General features: G+C 40.6%; 1 protein-coding gene across 17 annotated transcripts in view; it reads right to left on the bottom strand.

The window, feature by feature from the left end:
• LOC118241322 (NLR family CARD domain-containing protein 3-like) overlaps positions 1–17,161 on the bottom strand; it is a 176,700-nt gene that overhangs the window by 142,059 nt on the left and 17,480 nt on the right. The window contains exon 4 of one of the 17 annotated variants that reach the window (XM_081698922.1): positions 10,820–12,773. The exons of the other annotated variants lie outside the window; for them this stretch is intronic. Coding sequence (XP_081555048.1) covers positions 10,820–12,773 — 1,954 coding nt within the window. Of the gene's footprint in view, positions 1–10,819; positions 12,774–17,161 lie in introns of those variants that run through there. 17 annotated transcript variants of the gene reach the window in all.

Below are 17,161 nucleotides of genomic sequence, written 5' to 3'. Positions count from 1 at the left end.
CACACAGATAATAGTTCTGTCACTCTCTCTCTCTCTCTCTCTCACACAGATAATAGTTCTGTCTCTCTCTCTCACACAAATAGTTCTGTCTGTCTCTCTCTCACACAGATAATAGTTCTGTCTCTCTCTCTCTCTCACACAGATAATAGTTCTGTCTCTCTCTCTCTCTCTCTCTCTCAGACACAGATAATAGTTCTGTCTCTCTCTCACACAGATAATAGTTCTGTCTCTCTCTCTCTCACACAGATAATAGTTCTGTCTGTCTCTCTCTCTCACACAGATAATAGTTCTGTCTCTCTCTCTCTCACACAGATAATAGTTCTGTCTCTCTCTCTCTCACACAGATAATAGTTCTGTCTCTCTCTCTCTCACACAGATAATAGTTGTCTCTCTCTCTCTCACGCAGATAATAGTTCTGTCTCTCTCTCTCTCTCACACACAGATAATAGTTCTGTCTCTTTCTCTCTCTCTCACACAGATAATAGTTCTGTCTCTCTCTCTCACACAGATAATAGTTCTGTCTCTCTCTCTCACACAGATAATAGTTCTGTCTCTCTCTCTCTCACAGATAATAGTTCTGTCTCTCTCTCTCTCTCACAGATAATAGTTCTGTCTCTCTCTCTCTCTCACAGATAATAGTTCTGTCTCTCTCTCTCTCTCACAGATAATAGTTCTGTCTCTCTCTCTCTCACAGATAATAGTTCTGTCTCTCTCTCTCTCTCACAGATAATAGTTCTGTCTCTCTCTCTCTCTCACAGATAATAGTTCTGTCTCTCTCTCTCTCTCACAGATAATAGTTCTGTCTCTCTCTCTCTCTCACAGATAATAGTTCTGTCTCTCTCTCTCTCTCACAGATAATAGTTCTGTCTCTCTCTCTCTCTCACAGATAATAGTTCTGTCTCTCTCTCTCTCTCACAGATAATAGTTCTGTCTCTCTCTCTCTCTCACAGATAATAGTTCTGTCTCTCTCTCTCTCTCACAGATAATAGTTCTGTCTCTCTCTCTCTCTCTCTCTCTCTCTCTCACAGATAATAGTTCCGTCTCTCTCTCTCTCTCTCACAGATAATAGTTCTGTCTCTCTCCCTCTCTCACAGATAATAGTTCTGTCTCTCTCTCTCTCACACAGATAATAGTTCTGTCTCTCTCTCTCTCTCTCTCTCTCTCTCTCACACAGATAATAGTTCTGTCTCTCTCTCTCTCTCTCACACAGATAATAGTTCTGTCTCTCTCTCTCTCTCACACAGATAATAGTTCTGTCTCTCTCTCTCTCTCACACAGATAATAGTTCTCTCTCTCTCTCTCTCTCTCTCACAGATAATAGTTCCGTCTCTCTCTCTCTCTCTCACAGATAATAGTTCTGTCTCTCTCCGTCTCTCACAGATAATAGTTCTGTCTCTCTCTCTCTCACACAGATAATAATTCTGTCTCTCTCTCTCTCTCTCTCTCTCTCTCTCACACAGATAATAGTTCTGTCTCTCTCTCTCTCTCACACACAGATAATAGTTCTGTCTCTCTCTCTCTCTCACACAGATAATAGTTCTGTCTCTCTCTCTCTCTCACACAGATAATAGTTCTGTCTCTCTCTCTCTCTCACACAGATAATAGTTCTGTCTCTCTCTCTCTCTCACACAGATAATAGTTCTGTCTCTCTCTCTCTCTCTCTCTCTCTCTCACACATAATAGTTCTGTCTCTCTTTCTCACACAGATTAAATTTCTGTCTCTCTCACACAGATAATAGTTCTGTCTGTCTGTCTCTCTCTCTCTCTCTCTCTCTCTCTCTCTCTCTCTCTCTCTCTCTCACACACACCCACACACACACACACACACACTATCCACTAATGTTCCTGCTTCACTGTGTATGAGAGCAGGTTGTATTTGAGAACACAGTTGAGTATCAGATCAGTTCAAGGACAGGGGATTTCTACATACCTGAGAGTGTCCAGACTGCAGTGGGGATCCTCCAGTCTAGCAGAGAGCAGCTTCACTCCTGACTCTCCTGGGTGGTTGTAGGTCAGATCCAGTTCTTTGAGGTGGGAGAGGTTTGAGCTCAGAGCTGAAGCCAGAGAAGAACAACCTTCCTCTGTGACCAAACAACCAGACAGTCTGCAGATAGGAGGGAGAAAGAGGAAAATGTGTTTGCACGTAGCAGACTTTACTATAAAGAAAAATTAGGGATTACAAACCATGACACAGTAACCTTTTTATCTGGAAGTTTTTAACATTTTTTAAATATTCTTAACTTTTTCATGATAACACATGCCTATTGTCTTCTTGATGTAATTATTCCCAATGTTATTAAAAATTTGTAATAATCATTGGTAGTATTTTTGTTTCCATAGTAGCAGATGAAAGTCTAAAGAATGTTTTGTACTTTATGGTTCATTTTCAACATCGCTATTTGTTATATTTATATTATTTTTATTTATAATTAGAAAGGAGAACTGCAGTCAATTCTACCCTTAAACCATTAAGAAAATGGCTTTTGATGTGATATAAACTTTCCCACTTTGCTCTTTGGTCCCCACTGCCCTGATTCTCCAGTCTTGTTTCTTATGAGTTAGTCACTGTTTTTAACTGAGTTTTCAGTCACTGGTTAACGTGGAATAACCCAGCAGGTTTTTGTAAACGGTGAACCTCGTAAGCTTGTTCCTGCTATTCAGAGGTTACTTACATGTTGAAAAAAGACTAGTACTGTAATCTTCACTTTCATCGTGTATCTCACATACCACTTTGTAAAATGACAGCTCACTACACTTTCCCCAAACCTTAAGAACCATTAGTATTTGTACAGCTCACTACACTTTCCCCAAACCTTAAGAACCATTAGTATTTGTACAGCTCACTACACTTTCCCCAAACCTTAAGATCCATTAGTATTTGTACAACTCACTACACTGTCCCCAAACCCTTAAGATCCATTAGTATTTGTACAGCTCACTACACTGTCCCCAAACCTTAAGAACCATTAGTATTTGTACAGCTCACTACACTGTCCCCAAACCTTAAGATCCATTAGTATTTGTACAGCTCACTACACTGTCCCCAAACCCTTAAGATCCATTAGTATTTGTACAGCTCACTACACTGTCCCCAAACCCTTAAGATCCATTAGTATTTGTACAGCTCACTACACTGTCCCCAAACCCTTAAGAACCATTAGTATTTGTACAGCTCACTACACCGTCCCCAAACCCTTAAGATCCATTAGTATTTGTACAGCTCACTACACCGTCCCCAAACCCTTAAGATCATTAGTATTTGTACAGCTCACTACACTGTCCCCAAACCCTTAAGATCCATTAGTATTTGTACAGCTCACTACACTGTCCCCAAACCCTTAAGGTCCATTAGTATTTGTACAGCTCACTACACTGTCCCCAAACCCTTAAGGTCCATTAGTATTTGTACAGCTCACTACACTGTCCCCAAACCCTTAAGATCCATTAGTATTTGTACAGCTCACTACACCGTCCCCAAACCCTTAAGAACCATTAGTATTTGTACAGCTCACTACACCGTCCCCAAACCCTTAAGAACCATTAGTATTTGTACAGCTCACTACACCGTCCCCAAACCCTTAAGAACCATTAGTATTTGTACAGCTTACTACACTGTCCCCAAACCCTTAAGATCCATTAGTATTTGTACTGCTGTCTTTAGATGTTTCTAAACGCTGTGTTGATCTGGGAATATATTTGTTGTTAACAATATAAAGAGGCTCTTACAGCACAAACTTAAACTGTGGACTTCATCCCATTTGTACAGTGCAATGAAAGATTGATCTACCCTCCTTCTCCAATGTAGAATGATGTAAACATTGATGACTTGTGGCAATTAGATAAAATCTATTCTTCTGAGGTATTATCACAAACTCTACCTGTAGCATATGTCAGATATGAATAAAATAAACGAATAATACCTCTGCCCTAAATAATTTGTTTAACTAAACTAGATTTTCTTCAACTAAGCCCTTTTTCTGAAATCTTATATAAAAGACTGGCACATCTATATTTGGACTTTTAAAAATATGCATCACAGAAGATCACAGCATAAACTTTGCATTTCAACAATGAATTCACAGAAAGTTCACCTGAGAATCTCCAGTTTACAATGTGAACTGTTCAGTCCTGCAGAGAGCCACTTCACACCTGAATCCTGCAGATCATTGTTAGACAGGTCGATTTCTCTCAGGCGGTTGTTTGTGAGTTGAAGAGCTGCACCCAAAATTTCACATGTCTGCTCTCCAAGATTACACAATGGCAGTCTGCAATGACAAAGATTTTACATTCAGTGAGGAATCTTTGAATGCATTAAGACCAAAATGCATTTAGATCATGATGCCTGAAAAACTAAAGTTATGTGGGTTTTTAAAGAAGATGAAATGAGTAGTTTGCTGTGCAATTATTGGATTCCTGCTGTACATTGTGTTGATCTTAAAAACATTTTCATAATACTGGTTAGAGTCAATAATCTTTTTTACCAACACAATCAAAGGAGTAGGGGTTAGTGGTTAGTAACAATCAGAGGTAGGGGTTTAGGGGTTAGTTAGAGTCAATCTTTTTTAATGGCTTATTCAGAGGGGTAGGGGTTATTAACTTAATCAGAGGGGTAGGGGTTAGGGGTTAGTAACTTAATCAGAGGGTTAGGGGTTAGTAACGTAATCAGAGGGGTAGGGGTTAGTAACTTAATCAGAGGGGTAGGGGTTAGGGGTTAGTAAAAATCAGAGGGGTAGGGGTTAGGGGTTAGTAAAAATCAGAGGGGTAGGGGTTAGGGGGTTAGGGGTTAATAACTTAATCAGAGGGGTAGGGGTTAGGGGTTAGTAAAAATCAGAGGGGTAGGGGTTAGGGGGTTAGGGGTTAGTAACTTAATCAGAGGGTTAGGGGTTAGTAACTTAATCAGAGGGTTAGGGGTTAGTAAAAATCAGAGGGGTAGGGGTTAGGGGTTAGTAACTTAATCAGAGGGGTAGGGGTTAGGGGTTAGTAAAAATCAGAGGGGTAGGGGTTAGGGGGTTAGGGGTTAGTAACTTAATCAGAGGGGTAGGGGTTAGTAACAATCAGAGGAGTAGGGGTTAGGGGTTAGTAACAATCAGATGGGTAGGGGTTAGGGGGTTAGGGGTTAGTAACTTAATCAGAGGGGTAGGGGTTAGTAACTTAATCAGAGGGGTAGGGGTTTAGGGGTTAGTAACTTAATCAGAGGGTTAGGGGTTAGTAACTTAATCAGAGGGTTAGGGGTTAGTAACTTAATCAGAGGGTTAGGGGTTAGTAACTTAATCAGAGGGGTAGGGTTTAGGGGTTAGTAACAATCAGAGGGGTAGGGGTTAGGGGTTTAGGTTAGTAACTTAATCAGAGGGCAGAACAAAGGGGCTGCAGCATCGGCCCTGTTCTTGTCTTCTCCAGTTTAGTGTCTCACCTGAGAATCTCCAGTTTACAGTGTGAACTCTTCAGTGCAGCAGAGAGCTGCTCCACTCCTGAATCCTGAAAGTCACAATTTCTGAGGTGCAGTTCTCTCAGGAAGGACTTGGCTGATGTCAGAACAGAGGAGAGACTTTTACTGCTGTCTGTTGTGAGGTTACAGCCTGTAAGACTGCAAAGACACAGAAAATAAAGCCCAGTGTTAAAACAGCATGAAATCAAGGCTCACAGAAATAACAAACAACATTCTGTTAACAATAATTATTCATTAATTGCTATTTTTACATGAATTAACATATCTGGAGACTAAACAATACAGTGATAAAAATAAATTATGAAAAAGCTGTCAGAATCTGGTGAAAGTAAAATGTGTCAGAGCAGCTGTAGCACATTAATTCATGAAGGAGGGGAGGTGCTTCTCACTTGAACACAAGAAAAAGATCCAAAAGCCCCGATCACCTAAATACATCACTTCATAAAGATAACTGTTTTACTGTGAATACGTCACTTCATAAAGATATAACTGTTTTACTGTGAATATGTCACTTGATAAAGATATAACTGTTTTACTGTGAACACGTCACTTGATAAAGATATAACTGTTTTACTGTGAATACGTCACTTCATAAAGATAAAACTGTTTTACTGTGAATACGTCACTTCATAAAGATATAACTGTTTTACTGTGAATACGTCACTTCATAAAGATATAACTGTTTTACTGTGAATACGTCACTTCATAAAGATATAACTGTTTTACTGTGAATACGTCACTTCATAAAGATATAACTGTTTTACTGTGAACACGTCACTTCACAAAGATATAACTGTTTTACTGTGAACATGTCACTTCATAAGTAACTTAATCAGAGGGGTAGGGGTTTAGGGGTTAGTAACTTAATCAGAGGGGTAGGGGTTAGTAACTTAATCAGAGGGTTAGGGGTTAGTAACGTAATCAGAGGGGTAGGGGTTAGGGGTTAGTAAAAATCAGAGGGGTAGGGGTTAGGGGGTTAGGGGTTAGTAACTTAATCAGAGGGTTAGGGGTTAGTAACTTAATCAGAGGGGTAGGGGTTAGTAACTTAATCAGAGGGGTAGGGGTTAGGGGTTAGTAACAATCAGAGGGGTAGGGGTTAGGGGTTACTAAAAATCAGAGGGGTAGGGGTTAGGGGGTTAGGGGTTAGTAACTTAATCAGAGGGGTAGGGGTTAGGGGTTAGTAACAATCAGAGGGGTAGGGGTTAGGGGTTTAGGTTAGTAACTTAATCAGAGGGCAGAACAAAGGGGCTGCAGCATCGGCCCTGTTCTTGTCTTCTCCAGTTTAGTGTCTCACCTGAGAATCTCCAGTTTACAGTGTGAACTCTTCAGTGCAGCAGAGAGCTGCTCCACTCCTGAATCCTGAAAGTCACAATTTCTGAGGTGCAGTTCTCTCAGGAAGGACTTGGCTGATGTCAGAACAGAGGAGAGACTTTTACTGCTGTCTGTTGTGAGGTTACAGCCTGTAAGACTGCAAAGACACAGAAAATAAAGCCCAGTGTTAAAACAGCATGAAATCAAGGCTCACAGAAATAACAAACAACATTCTGTTAACAATAATTATTCATTAATTGCTATTTTTACATGAATTAACATATCTGGAGACTAAACAATACAGTGATAAAAATAAATTATGAAAAAGCTGTCAGAATCTGGTGAAAGTAAAATGTGTCAGAGCAGCTGTAGCACATTAATTCATGAAGGAGGGGAGGTGCTTCTCACTTGAACACAAGAAAAAGATCCAAAAGCCCCGATCACCTAAATACATCACTTCATAAAGATAACTGTTTTACTGTGAATACGTCACTTCACAAAGATATAACTGTTTTACTGTGAATATGTCACTTCATAAAGATAACTGTTTTACTGTGAATACGTCACTTCATAAAGATATAACTGTTTTACTGTGAATACGTCACTTCATAAAGATATAACTGTTTTACTGTGAACACGTCACTTCATGAGGATGTAACTGTTTTACTGTGAACACGTCACTTCACGAAGATATAACTGTTTTACTGTGAACACGTCACTTCATGAGGATGTAACTGTTTTACTGTGAACACGTCACTTCACAAAGATATAACTGTTTTACTGTGAATACGTCACTTCATAAAGATATAACTGTTTTACTGTGAACACGTCACTTCATGAGGATGCAACTGTTTTACTGTGAACACGTCACTTCATAAAGATATAACTGTTTTACTGTGAACACGTCACTTCACAAAGATATAACTGTTTTACTGTGAATACGTCACTTCACAAAGATATAACTGTTTTACTGTGTATACGTCACTTCACAAAGATATAACTGTTTTACTGTGTATACGTCACTTCATAAGGATAAAACTGTTTTACTGTGAATACGTCACTTCACAAAGATATAACTGTTTTACTGTGAATATATCACTTCATAAGGATGTAACTGTTTTACTGTGAACATGTCACTTCACAAAGATTTTACTGTGAACACGTCACTTCATAAAGATATAACTGTTTTACTGTGAACACGTCACTTCATAAGGATGTAACTGTTTTACTGTGAACACGTCACTTCACAAAGATATAACTGTTTTACTGTGAACACGTCACTTCACAAAGATATAACTGTTTTACTGTGAATACGTCACTTCACAAAGATATAACTGTTTTACTGTGTATACGTCACTTCACAAAGATAACTGTTTTACTGTGAATACGTCACTTCACAAAGATAACTGTTTTACTGTGAATACATCACTTCATAAGGATAAAACTGTTTTACTGTGAATACGTCACTTCACAAAGATATAACTGTTTTACTGTGAATACGTCACTTCACAAAGGTATAACTGTTTTACTGTGAATACATCACTTCAGGATATAAGGCGTGGAGGAGGACGCACAGACTTCCTCGACAAGGACGAACATTTAATTGAAACATACACAATGGCACTCACACGTATTACAAACAAGGAACATGAAACTGTTAACAAAAAACGGACACGATAAATGGGAAAACATAATAACACTAATATTTAACATTAATATGCTACATTAACAATGACCAACGATACTGCACACACTAACAAGGGTTTAAATACACAGACAAAACAAGGTGCAGGTGTGTGCAGGCGTGGCCACAAACATCCTCCCAAGTCACATGGCGGGCCAAACCCCGTGAATTGTGGGAGGCGAACGTTCCGTGACAAAATACATGTGCTCACCTGAGCCTCCCCAGTCTACAGTCTCACCTGAGCATCTCCAGTCTACAGTTTGAACTCTTCAGCCCATCAGAAAGCAGCTTCACTCCTTCATCTTCCAGGGTGCTGATATTGATACTCAGTTCTCTCAGGGGGGAGTTTGATGATGCCAAAGTGGAACATACAGCTTTACACAAATCTGTGTCCAGACTACAGTTACCTAGTCTGCAAATACAGAGGAAACAAAGCACATTTAAAACAGAGTGAGCCATCAAACTGCACAGAAATGGTTTGAACAGCTTGAGAAAGAAAACAAGAAAACAAGCAAGTCAGTCTAACCAAACTAGTGGCAGATACTGAATAAAAAGACTTGCAGTTAATGAACATTTACAACATTAATATCTAATACCTGTTATTACCTGCTATTCACTTTATGTTATATAAATACAATCAGTATAAGACAGCTACAGAGAACTAGAACTAGACAGAACTAATCAATGTCTGAGAGAGTCTGGAGCAGGTGTGTTAGAGACTCAGGATTTACAATAATTAGAGCTGTAATATTAATTAATAAATCAACAAACCTTCGTTAAGTCATTAAAGTATTACTACACAACACAAGATTAGAACAATGATGTAACTGCTTACAAGGAATTAAACATGAAGTAACAGCTAAAATTATGAGATAACTAAGATATAGGGACAGAATTTAGTGATCAGATCACATTCAGATTTCAGTCTAACACATGAAACACGAGGCATAAACAACCAAGACACACTGTAATCTGATCATTGAAACCACAGTCAGAAGTGGTCAGAGACGGATGTTGATCGCATTTAATACGAGTGAAAGTCTCTGTATCTGCGTACAACTACACAAGTGGAAACCCATCTGCTGGCTGACTGCAGAAATTACATCTGCTGCCAGTCAAAGCTTCTCCTGCACTGAGGCAGATGGGACTGAATCACTTAACTGACAATTCACCAAGTAGTAAATTATCTAACCTAGCTAATGGTCAACATTAATCACAACATCCTGTTTCAGTTAGTGGTAACATCAGCAGCTAGTTAAGTCATTCTCATAAGTCCATTTATGTGGTTTAGTAGTATTAACACAAAAGTCAGCTGCTTAATTGTTTTTAGATATACATGCTTTTTCATGAACGTTTCTTAGTAACCACTTCTGCCCATCACAGGGCTGATCCTCTCAGGGGTCTGATCTGTCTGTAGGGCTACAGCTGGACACCTCGTTGCCAGTTGTAGATGGTTTCTGCCCATATCTGAGAGTGTATAATACACTGGTAATAGTCTGCAAGGAATCTTGTTTACCATGTAGGTTTCAGGAAGCAAAACAGAAATGATGTGTGGACTGGTGTGCTTTTAAAATATTAAAATAAGATCAAAGCACATCTGGTCACTCTGAGGACACATTTTAGTGAAAAGTGTAAACAGAATCCAGCCAAAGCGAATTCCGGTACAATCTGGAAATGAAACACCTTAATTTAAGGTGTAAACAGGCTATTTGCTTGCACAGCTGATGAAGGACCTCTGACCTAAATCTGGTTTCTCTGGAAACCTTGTGAACTCCCTTTCCATGTCTAAGACCTCTATATCTTTAACTACAATACACTGTGTCATCCACGTACATACACGGGGTAAGGCAGGTATTGTAGAAAGAGCAGAGAGAGAACTTCCTGTGTTTAACTTTTGTAGTGGTAGATTACAGTGGGTGTAATTAGCTTCATTAAAGACTCCACTTAATATTAATAGTAAAGTGGCTAAAGTTTGGTGTGATAAACTGAAGTCAGTAATCCTAGCAAAGTGAACTCTGAATATACAGTCAGGGTTATGATTCAGTTAGTCACATACCCCATTAACTCTCATTAGGTCTAGGAGTGGACAAAAAGATGTTAAGGTCAATGTTTTATGTAAATTCTGTTTTGAAACAAAAATTAAGAGGTACTTTCATATTGAAATATATTAAATGTTTTTGCTGGTTGTACACCACCTGGTGGTGTGTTGTGGTGTGTGTGAGTTGAGGGAATACTGGACAATATGGAGGGACCAAATAAATGATCCAGTGCATCAACTCTAAAGCTGCGTGGCATCTTCCTTGTGAGGGTGAATGAAGCATTTAGCCATCAGTACTCAATTACTAATATAAATTATTGAATAAATAATAGTTAAACACTCACAGAGCCTTCCTGCAGTTTGCAGCAGCTGGGATCAGCCTCCTGTAACCCTCCTGTGATGTGTTGTATTTCTCCAAGTCCAACTCATCCAGCACCTCCTCTGAGGTCAGAAGCATGCAGGCTAGTGCTGAACACTGTCCAGGAGAGAGCTTCTGTCCTGAGGGTTTCTCTGATCGTAGATACTCCTGAATCTCTCTGGCAAGAGACTGGTCCTTCATTTCAGACAGACAGAGGAACAGGTTGATGGATCTCTCAGTGGGGAGGTGCCCTTTTTGTATTTGGTCTTTGATGTACTGGACTGTGTCCGTGATGCTCTCTGGGCTGCTGTGTGTGTGTGTCAGTAGGCCTTGTAGGAGACTCTGATTGGACTCCAGTGAGATGCCCAGCAAGAAACGGAGGAAAAGGTCCAGGTATCCATTCTGACTCTCTAAGGCTTTACACACTGCTGCCTTCAGCAGGTCATGGAGAGAAACATACTGAATGGACTGTAACTGTAAAGCCTGTAGAGCCATCATGTTATTGCTGATAAAGCAGTGAAACACATAGAGAGCAGCCAGGAACTCCTGAAAGCTCAGATGTACAAAGCAGTAGATCTTCCTCTGGTACAGCACAGATTCCTCCCTAAAGATCTCAGTGCAGATCCCAGAGTACACAGAGGCCTCAGTGACATCAAGGCCACACTCTCTCAGGTCTTCTTCATAGAACATCACGTTTCCCTCCATCAGATGTTTGAAAGCCAGTTCAGCCAGTTTCAGAATCATGGACCTGTTGGATTTCAGATGTTTCTTTTGATCTCTTTTCTTTTTCCCCTCATACTTCTCATTCTTCATGTTGATCTGAGTGTGTAGGAACTGTATGTACATCTCAGTCAGAGTTTTAGGGATTTCTGTATCAGTTTGTTTTAGCATTTCCTGAAGTACAGTGGCTGAGATCCAACAGAAGACTGGTATGTGACACATGATGTGGAGGCTCTTTGCTGTCTTTATGTGTGAGATGATTTTCTCAGCTTGGTCTTGGTCACTGACTCTCTTCCTGAAGTACTCCTCCTTCTGTGGGTCCGTGAATCCCTGAATTTCTGTCACACGGTTGATGTACTGAGAAGGGAGTTGATTGGCTGCTGCTGGTCGGGAGGTTATCCAGATGAGAGCAGAGGGAAGCAGCTCTCCTTTGATGAGGTTTGACATCAGCACACCCACTGATGATGTCATGCTTATGTCAGACACTTTATGACACTGGGAAAAGTTCAGTTGAATTCTGCTTTCATCCAGGCCATCAAAGATGAACACAACTTTGCGCACATCATATATTTTTGGGTCCAGGTCTTTTATCTCAGGGTGGAAGTCACACAGGAGTCTATGCAGACTGTACTGGTCATCTTTAACCAGGTTCAGTTCCCGGAATGGAAGCACAAACATGAAATCTACATCCTGATTGCCTTTTCCCTCGGCCCAGTCCAGAATGAACTTCTGCACTGAGACAGTTTTCCCAATGCCTGCAATGCCTTTGGTCAGAACAGTTCTGAGCTTTGGCACTTCTGGGCCTTTATCTTCTTTTGGTTCTGTGTGTCTGACACCTTCAGCCATCACAGCTCCGATCTTCTCTTCCTTCATGTCTCCTTCAGGACCTTGTACAGGTTTAAAGATGTCTGAGCAGTAGATTGGGGTGTCTTGTACCAGCTGTTTCCTGAGTGTTTTCTCCATCTGTAAAACCTCATGTTCTTCATTTACTCCTTCACTCTCTCCCTCTATGATGTAGAGTTGTGTGTAAACCCTGTTCAGGAGGGTTTTATTCTCTTGTGATTTGATTCCCTCAAATAAACTCTCATACTTGTTCTTCATGCTGGTTTTGTGCGTGTGTAAGTCTCTGTGTAGGACATTATCCACTGGTGTGCGAGAGTCCTGCTGTATGGACTCTTCCTTGTCTTTGTGTGGATGTAGAACAGGATGAGTTCTTCTGTAGACACATACAGCCAAAATGTCAGTAATGAAACTACTGTATAATAAAGTACTAATGAAAACATTAACAGACTTGTGTGCTGAAATAAATGAACTTGGATAGTGATGGAGAACTGGGCATTAATGAGGAACAGACTGATACACAGCAGAGTGGGAGACACACCGTGAGATTTACACTGTACAGTAACACTCAGGAGTCAGAGGTGGGTGGGGCTAGAGGTGGGCGGGGCTATAGGTTAGTAGGATGTAACTGACATTATAAGGACGATTCCTAATAACAGGAAAAATGGGTCATAATACACACGGCGTCATATGGCAAAAACAAACACTGTTAGAACAAGCAAAACAAGAAGAAACAGTCAGAAATGATGGAACAATGTTAACAATCACTAGAGAACATTAGCAAGAGTCTGAAATGTACAGATAGATAGATAGATAGATAGATAGATAGATAGATAGATAGATAGATAGATAGATAGATAGATAGATAGATAGATAGATAGATAGATAGATAGATAGATAGGAGAGTAACAATACTATACATATGCAAACATGCAAATTAATGATACTATACACACAATCAGTAATGAAACTCTATATATACAGACATGTAATGAGACCACACACACACACACACACACACACACACACACACATCAGAGATGAGTCACTATACAGATACCTACATGACGTCAATGAGGAGACTATATATACACACATACAGATATGAGGTCAGTTTACTAATTACCTCAAAAATTCTTTAGAGGGACATATTTAAGGGCAAAAGTAAAAGTGAGCATGTCACTAGAAACCCCAAAACTATTGCTAAACAGCATTCACAGAATGCTGTGAATGACAGAATCTGTTAGCACTACATCTACAGCACTGTCTCACCTGAGGTCAGTCAGAGTCTAGTAGCTCTACATCTACAGCACTGTCTCACCTGGGGTCAGTCAGAGTCTAATAGCACTACATCTACAGCACTGTCTCACCTGAGGTCAGTCAGACTCTAGTAGCACTACATCTACAGCACTCTCTCACCTGGGGTCAGTCAGAGTCTAATAGCACTACATCTACAGCACAGTCTCACCTGAGGTCAGTCAGAATCTAGTAGCACTACATCTACAGCACTGTCTCACCTGGGGTCAGTCAGAGTCTAGCAGCACTACATCTACAGCACTCTCACCTGGGGTCACTCAGAGTCTAGGAGCACTACATCTACTGCACTGTCTCACCTGGGGTCAGTCAGAGTCTAGCAGCACTACATCTACTGCACTGTCTCACCTGGGGTCAGTCAGAATCTAGTAGCACTACATCTACTGCACTGTCTCACCTGGGGTCAGTCAGAGTCTAGCAGCACTACATCTACTGCACTGTCTCACCTGGGGTCAGTCAGAATCTAGTAGCACTACATCTACTGCACTGTCTCACCTGGGGTCACTCAGAGTCTAGCAGCACTACATCTACAGCACTCTCACCTGGGGTCAGTCAGTCTAGTAGCGCTACATCTACTGCACTGTCTCACCTGGGGTCAGTCAGAGTCTAGCAGCACTACATCTACTGCACTGTCTCACCTGGGGTCACTCAGAGTCTGTTAGCACTACATCTTCTACACTGTCTCACCTGGGGTCACTCAGAATCTATTAGCACTACATCTACAGCACAGTCTCACCTGGGGTCAGTCAGAATCTAGTAGCACTATATATGCGTATGAGATTAATGCTATTTGGCAGGTTTGCAGGAACAATCAACCTGGTGAAATACCAAACCTCTTGATAGCTTAACAGATGCACTGCTGGTTTCTGAGGGTAGTTCAGGATAACAGTGCATGTTATCTTCCCTGCATGTGAGTTTAACTCATTTTACACACATACAAGGAACATTAAAACACATCCAGGCACCCTGGTTGGTTGTATACAGTGTTAGACTTTTCACACTGCTTCAAGCTCTTCCAGGAAAAATTAGAATATATAATTTTATATTTATGGACTGATCAAGTAATGTGTACGTCACGGGACGCTCCCCCCCACGAGTCACGTGGTACGGCCTGCTGCGTGCAGGGGGGTTCACCGTCAATTGCAGCCAAGCAGTTCTTCATCACCATTTAGTGGTGATGTAGAGGTATTAACAGTAGGAGACGTGTAACTCTGGGTGGGTATAAGATGACATTTAGTGGTGATATAGAGGTATTAACAGTAGGAGACGTGTAACTCTGGGTGGGTATAAGATGACATTTAGTGGTGATATAGAGGTATTAACAGTATTAGACATGTAACTCTGGGTAGGTATGAGATGACATTTAGTGGTGATATAGAGGTATTAACAGTATTAGACATGTAACTCTGGGTAGGTATAAGATGACATTTAGTGGTGATATAGAGGTATTAACAGTATTAGACATGCAACTCTGGGTAGGTATAAGATGACATTTAGTGGTGATATAGAGGTATTAACAGTATTAGACATGTAACTCTGGGTAGGTATGAGATGACATTTAGTGGTGATATAGAGGTATTAACAGTATTAGACATGTAACTCTGGGTAGGTATAAGGTGACATTTAGTGGTGATATAGAGGTATTAACAGTAGGAGACATGTAACTCTGGGTAGGTATAAGATGACATTTAGTGGTGATATAAAGGTATTAACAGTAGGAGACATGTAACTCTGGGTAGGTATAAGATGACATTTAGTGGTGATATAGAGGTATTAACAGTAGGAGACATGTAACTCTGGGTAGGTATAAGATGACATTTAGTGGTGATATAGAGGTATTAACAGTAGGAGACATGTAACTCTGGGTAGGTATGAGATGACATTTAAAGGGTCTGTGTCTCTCTTAATGAGATGGTGTTTACTATTGTGATGGAAAATATTATTTGATCATGTATTATCGTGTGATTCATATGAAATGATTCATATATAATCATGTTAATCCTTTCCATCATATAATCCTATATGAATGGTTTAGTCTGCAAACTCTGTCTCTGTATATTGTGTGAACAAATGACTGTGGGAATGTTGCTTTATGACCTGCATGTGTTTTGACCTGCAGGGGTCCTAAAGAGGGATTAGGCTTTTGTTTTCTTGCAAATGGTGTCTGTCCTTTGAAGCGTCCTGGCATATGCAGGAATGTTCATCACCAAATGGAGCAGGGAGTGCGTAAACAAGATCACAGAGCACCCTGTCCCTGGGGAGGAGGTTGAAGTTTAGATATAAGGAGTAGAGTCAGTCTACCCCTTTAGAGCTTTCGCTTTCGAGCATTAGCTCTCACACAGCTGTGTTTTGTGTGTCCTATTTTCTTATTAAATTACTCTCTTAATCACGTCTGACTTGCTGTTTATTCAAAATTCCAGCACAGAAATTGGCGTTGTCGGCAGGATCAGCGAGAGGCACCACGCGGAGCAGCGGTGACTAAACTTCGAGGACGCTCCTCAGAGAGAATTTCTCGACTGAGCTGGAGAAAGAGGGAAACCCACAAGAATACAGTAAAGTATCTAACCAGGGAACGATGTCCCGCTTGACTCCGGTGGTGTGCTCCGCCTGATCTAACGCACTGAAAGTAAGTGGTGGAAATAGTAAACTAGTTTTTAGAATATAGAAATATAGTTCGAATATAGAAATCCACCAGAGTTTACCTGAGGGTGTGCCTGAGTAGAGAAAGCAGCGTAGTAGAGGAATACTAGCGCTCAAAAAGGAGTCTGGGACTCCAATAGCCTAAAAGAGTTAGGCACACTGTGTAGACGTACAAGTGTAAGGGAAAATAGGCCCGGGCCGACAGGACGCCGTACATAGAAAAAGAAGGGAACTCTGTTAACCAGCACGAATTACTGGAGTGGAACTAAATCAAACCGATTAACAGAAGAAAAAGAAAAAAAAAAGGGGAGAGAGTTACTAGTACCCATATTGTTCATATTATTTGGTTATATTGCAATCACATTTATGCAATCACCCTTACCTACAAAGAAAAAAAAAAGGGTAAAGGGAAAAGTAAGGAATATGAATTTAGCACGCACACACACACACACACACACACACACACACACACACACACACACACACACACACACACACGTCCTTCAACATCACAAACATACCACACACACACACACACACACACACACACACACACGTCCTTCAGCATCACAAACATACCACACACACATATCCTTCAGCATGACACACACACACCACACCTGTCCTTTAGCATCTCACAAACACACACACACACACACACACCACACCTGTCCTTTAGCATCTCACACACACACACACCACACCTGTCCTTTAGCATCTCACACACACACACACACACACACACCACACCTGTCCTTTAGCATCTCACACACACACACACACACCACACCACACCTGTCCTTTAGCATC

This window comes from Electrophorus electricus, chromosome 1 (genome assembly GCF_041902795.1).
Source record: "Electrophorus electricus isolate QZ-2024a chromosome 1, ASM4190279v1, whole genome shotgun sequence".
Taxonomy (NCBI): Eukaryota; Metazoa; Chordata; class Actinopteri; order Gymnotiformes; family Gymnotidae; genus Electrophorus; species Electrophorus electricus.
The sequence above is the reverse complement of the archived record's forward strand: the minus strand, read 5'-3'. Positions and strand labels throughout refer to the sequence as shown.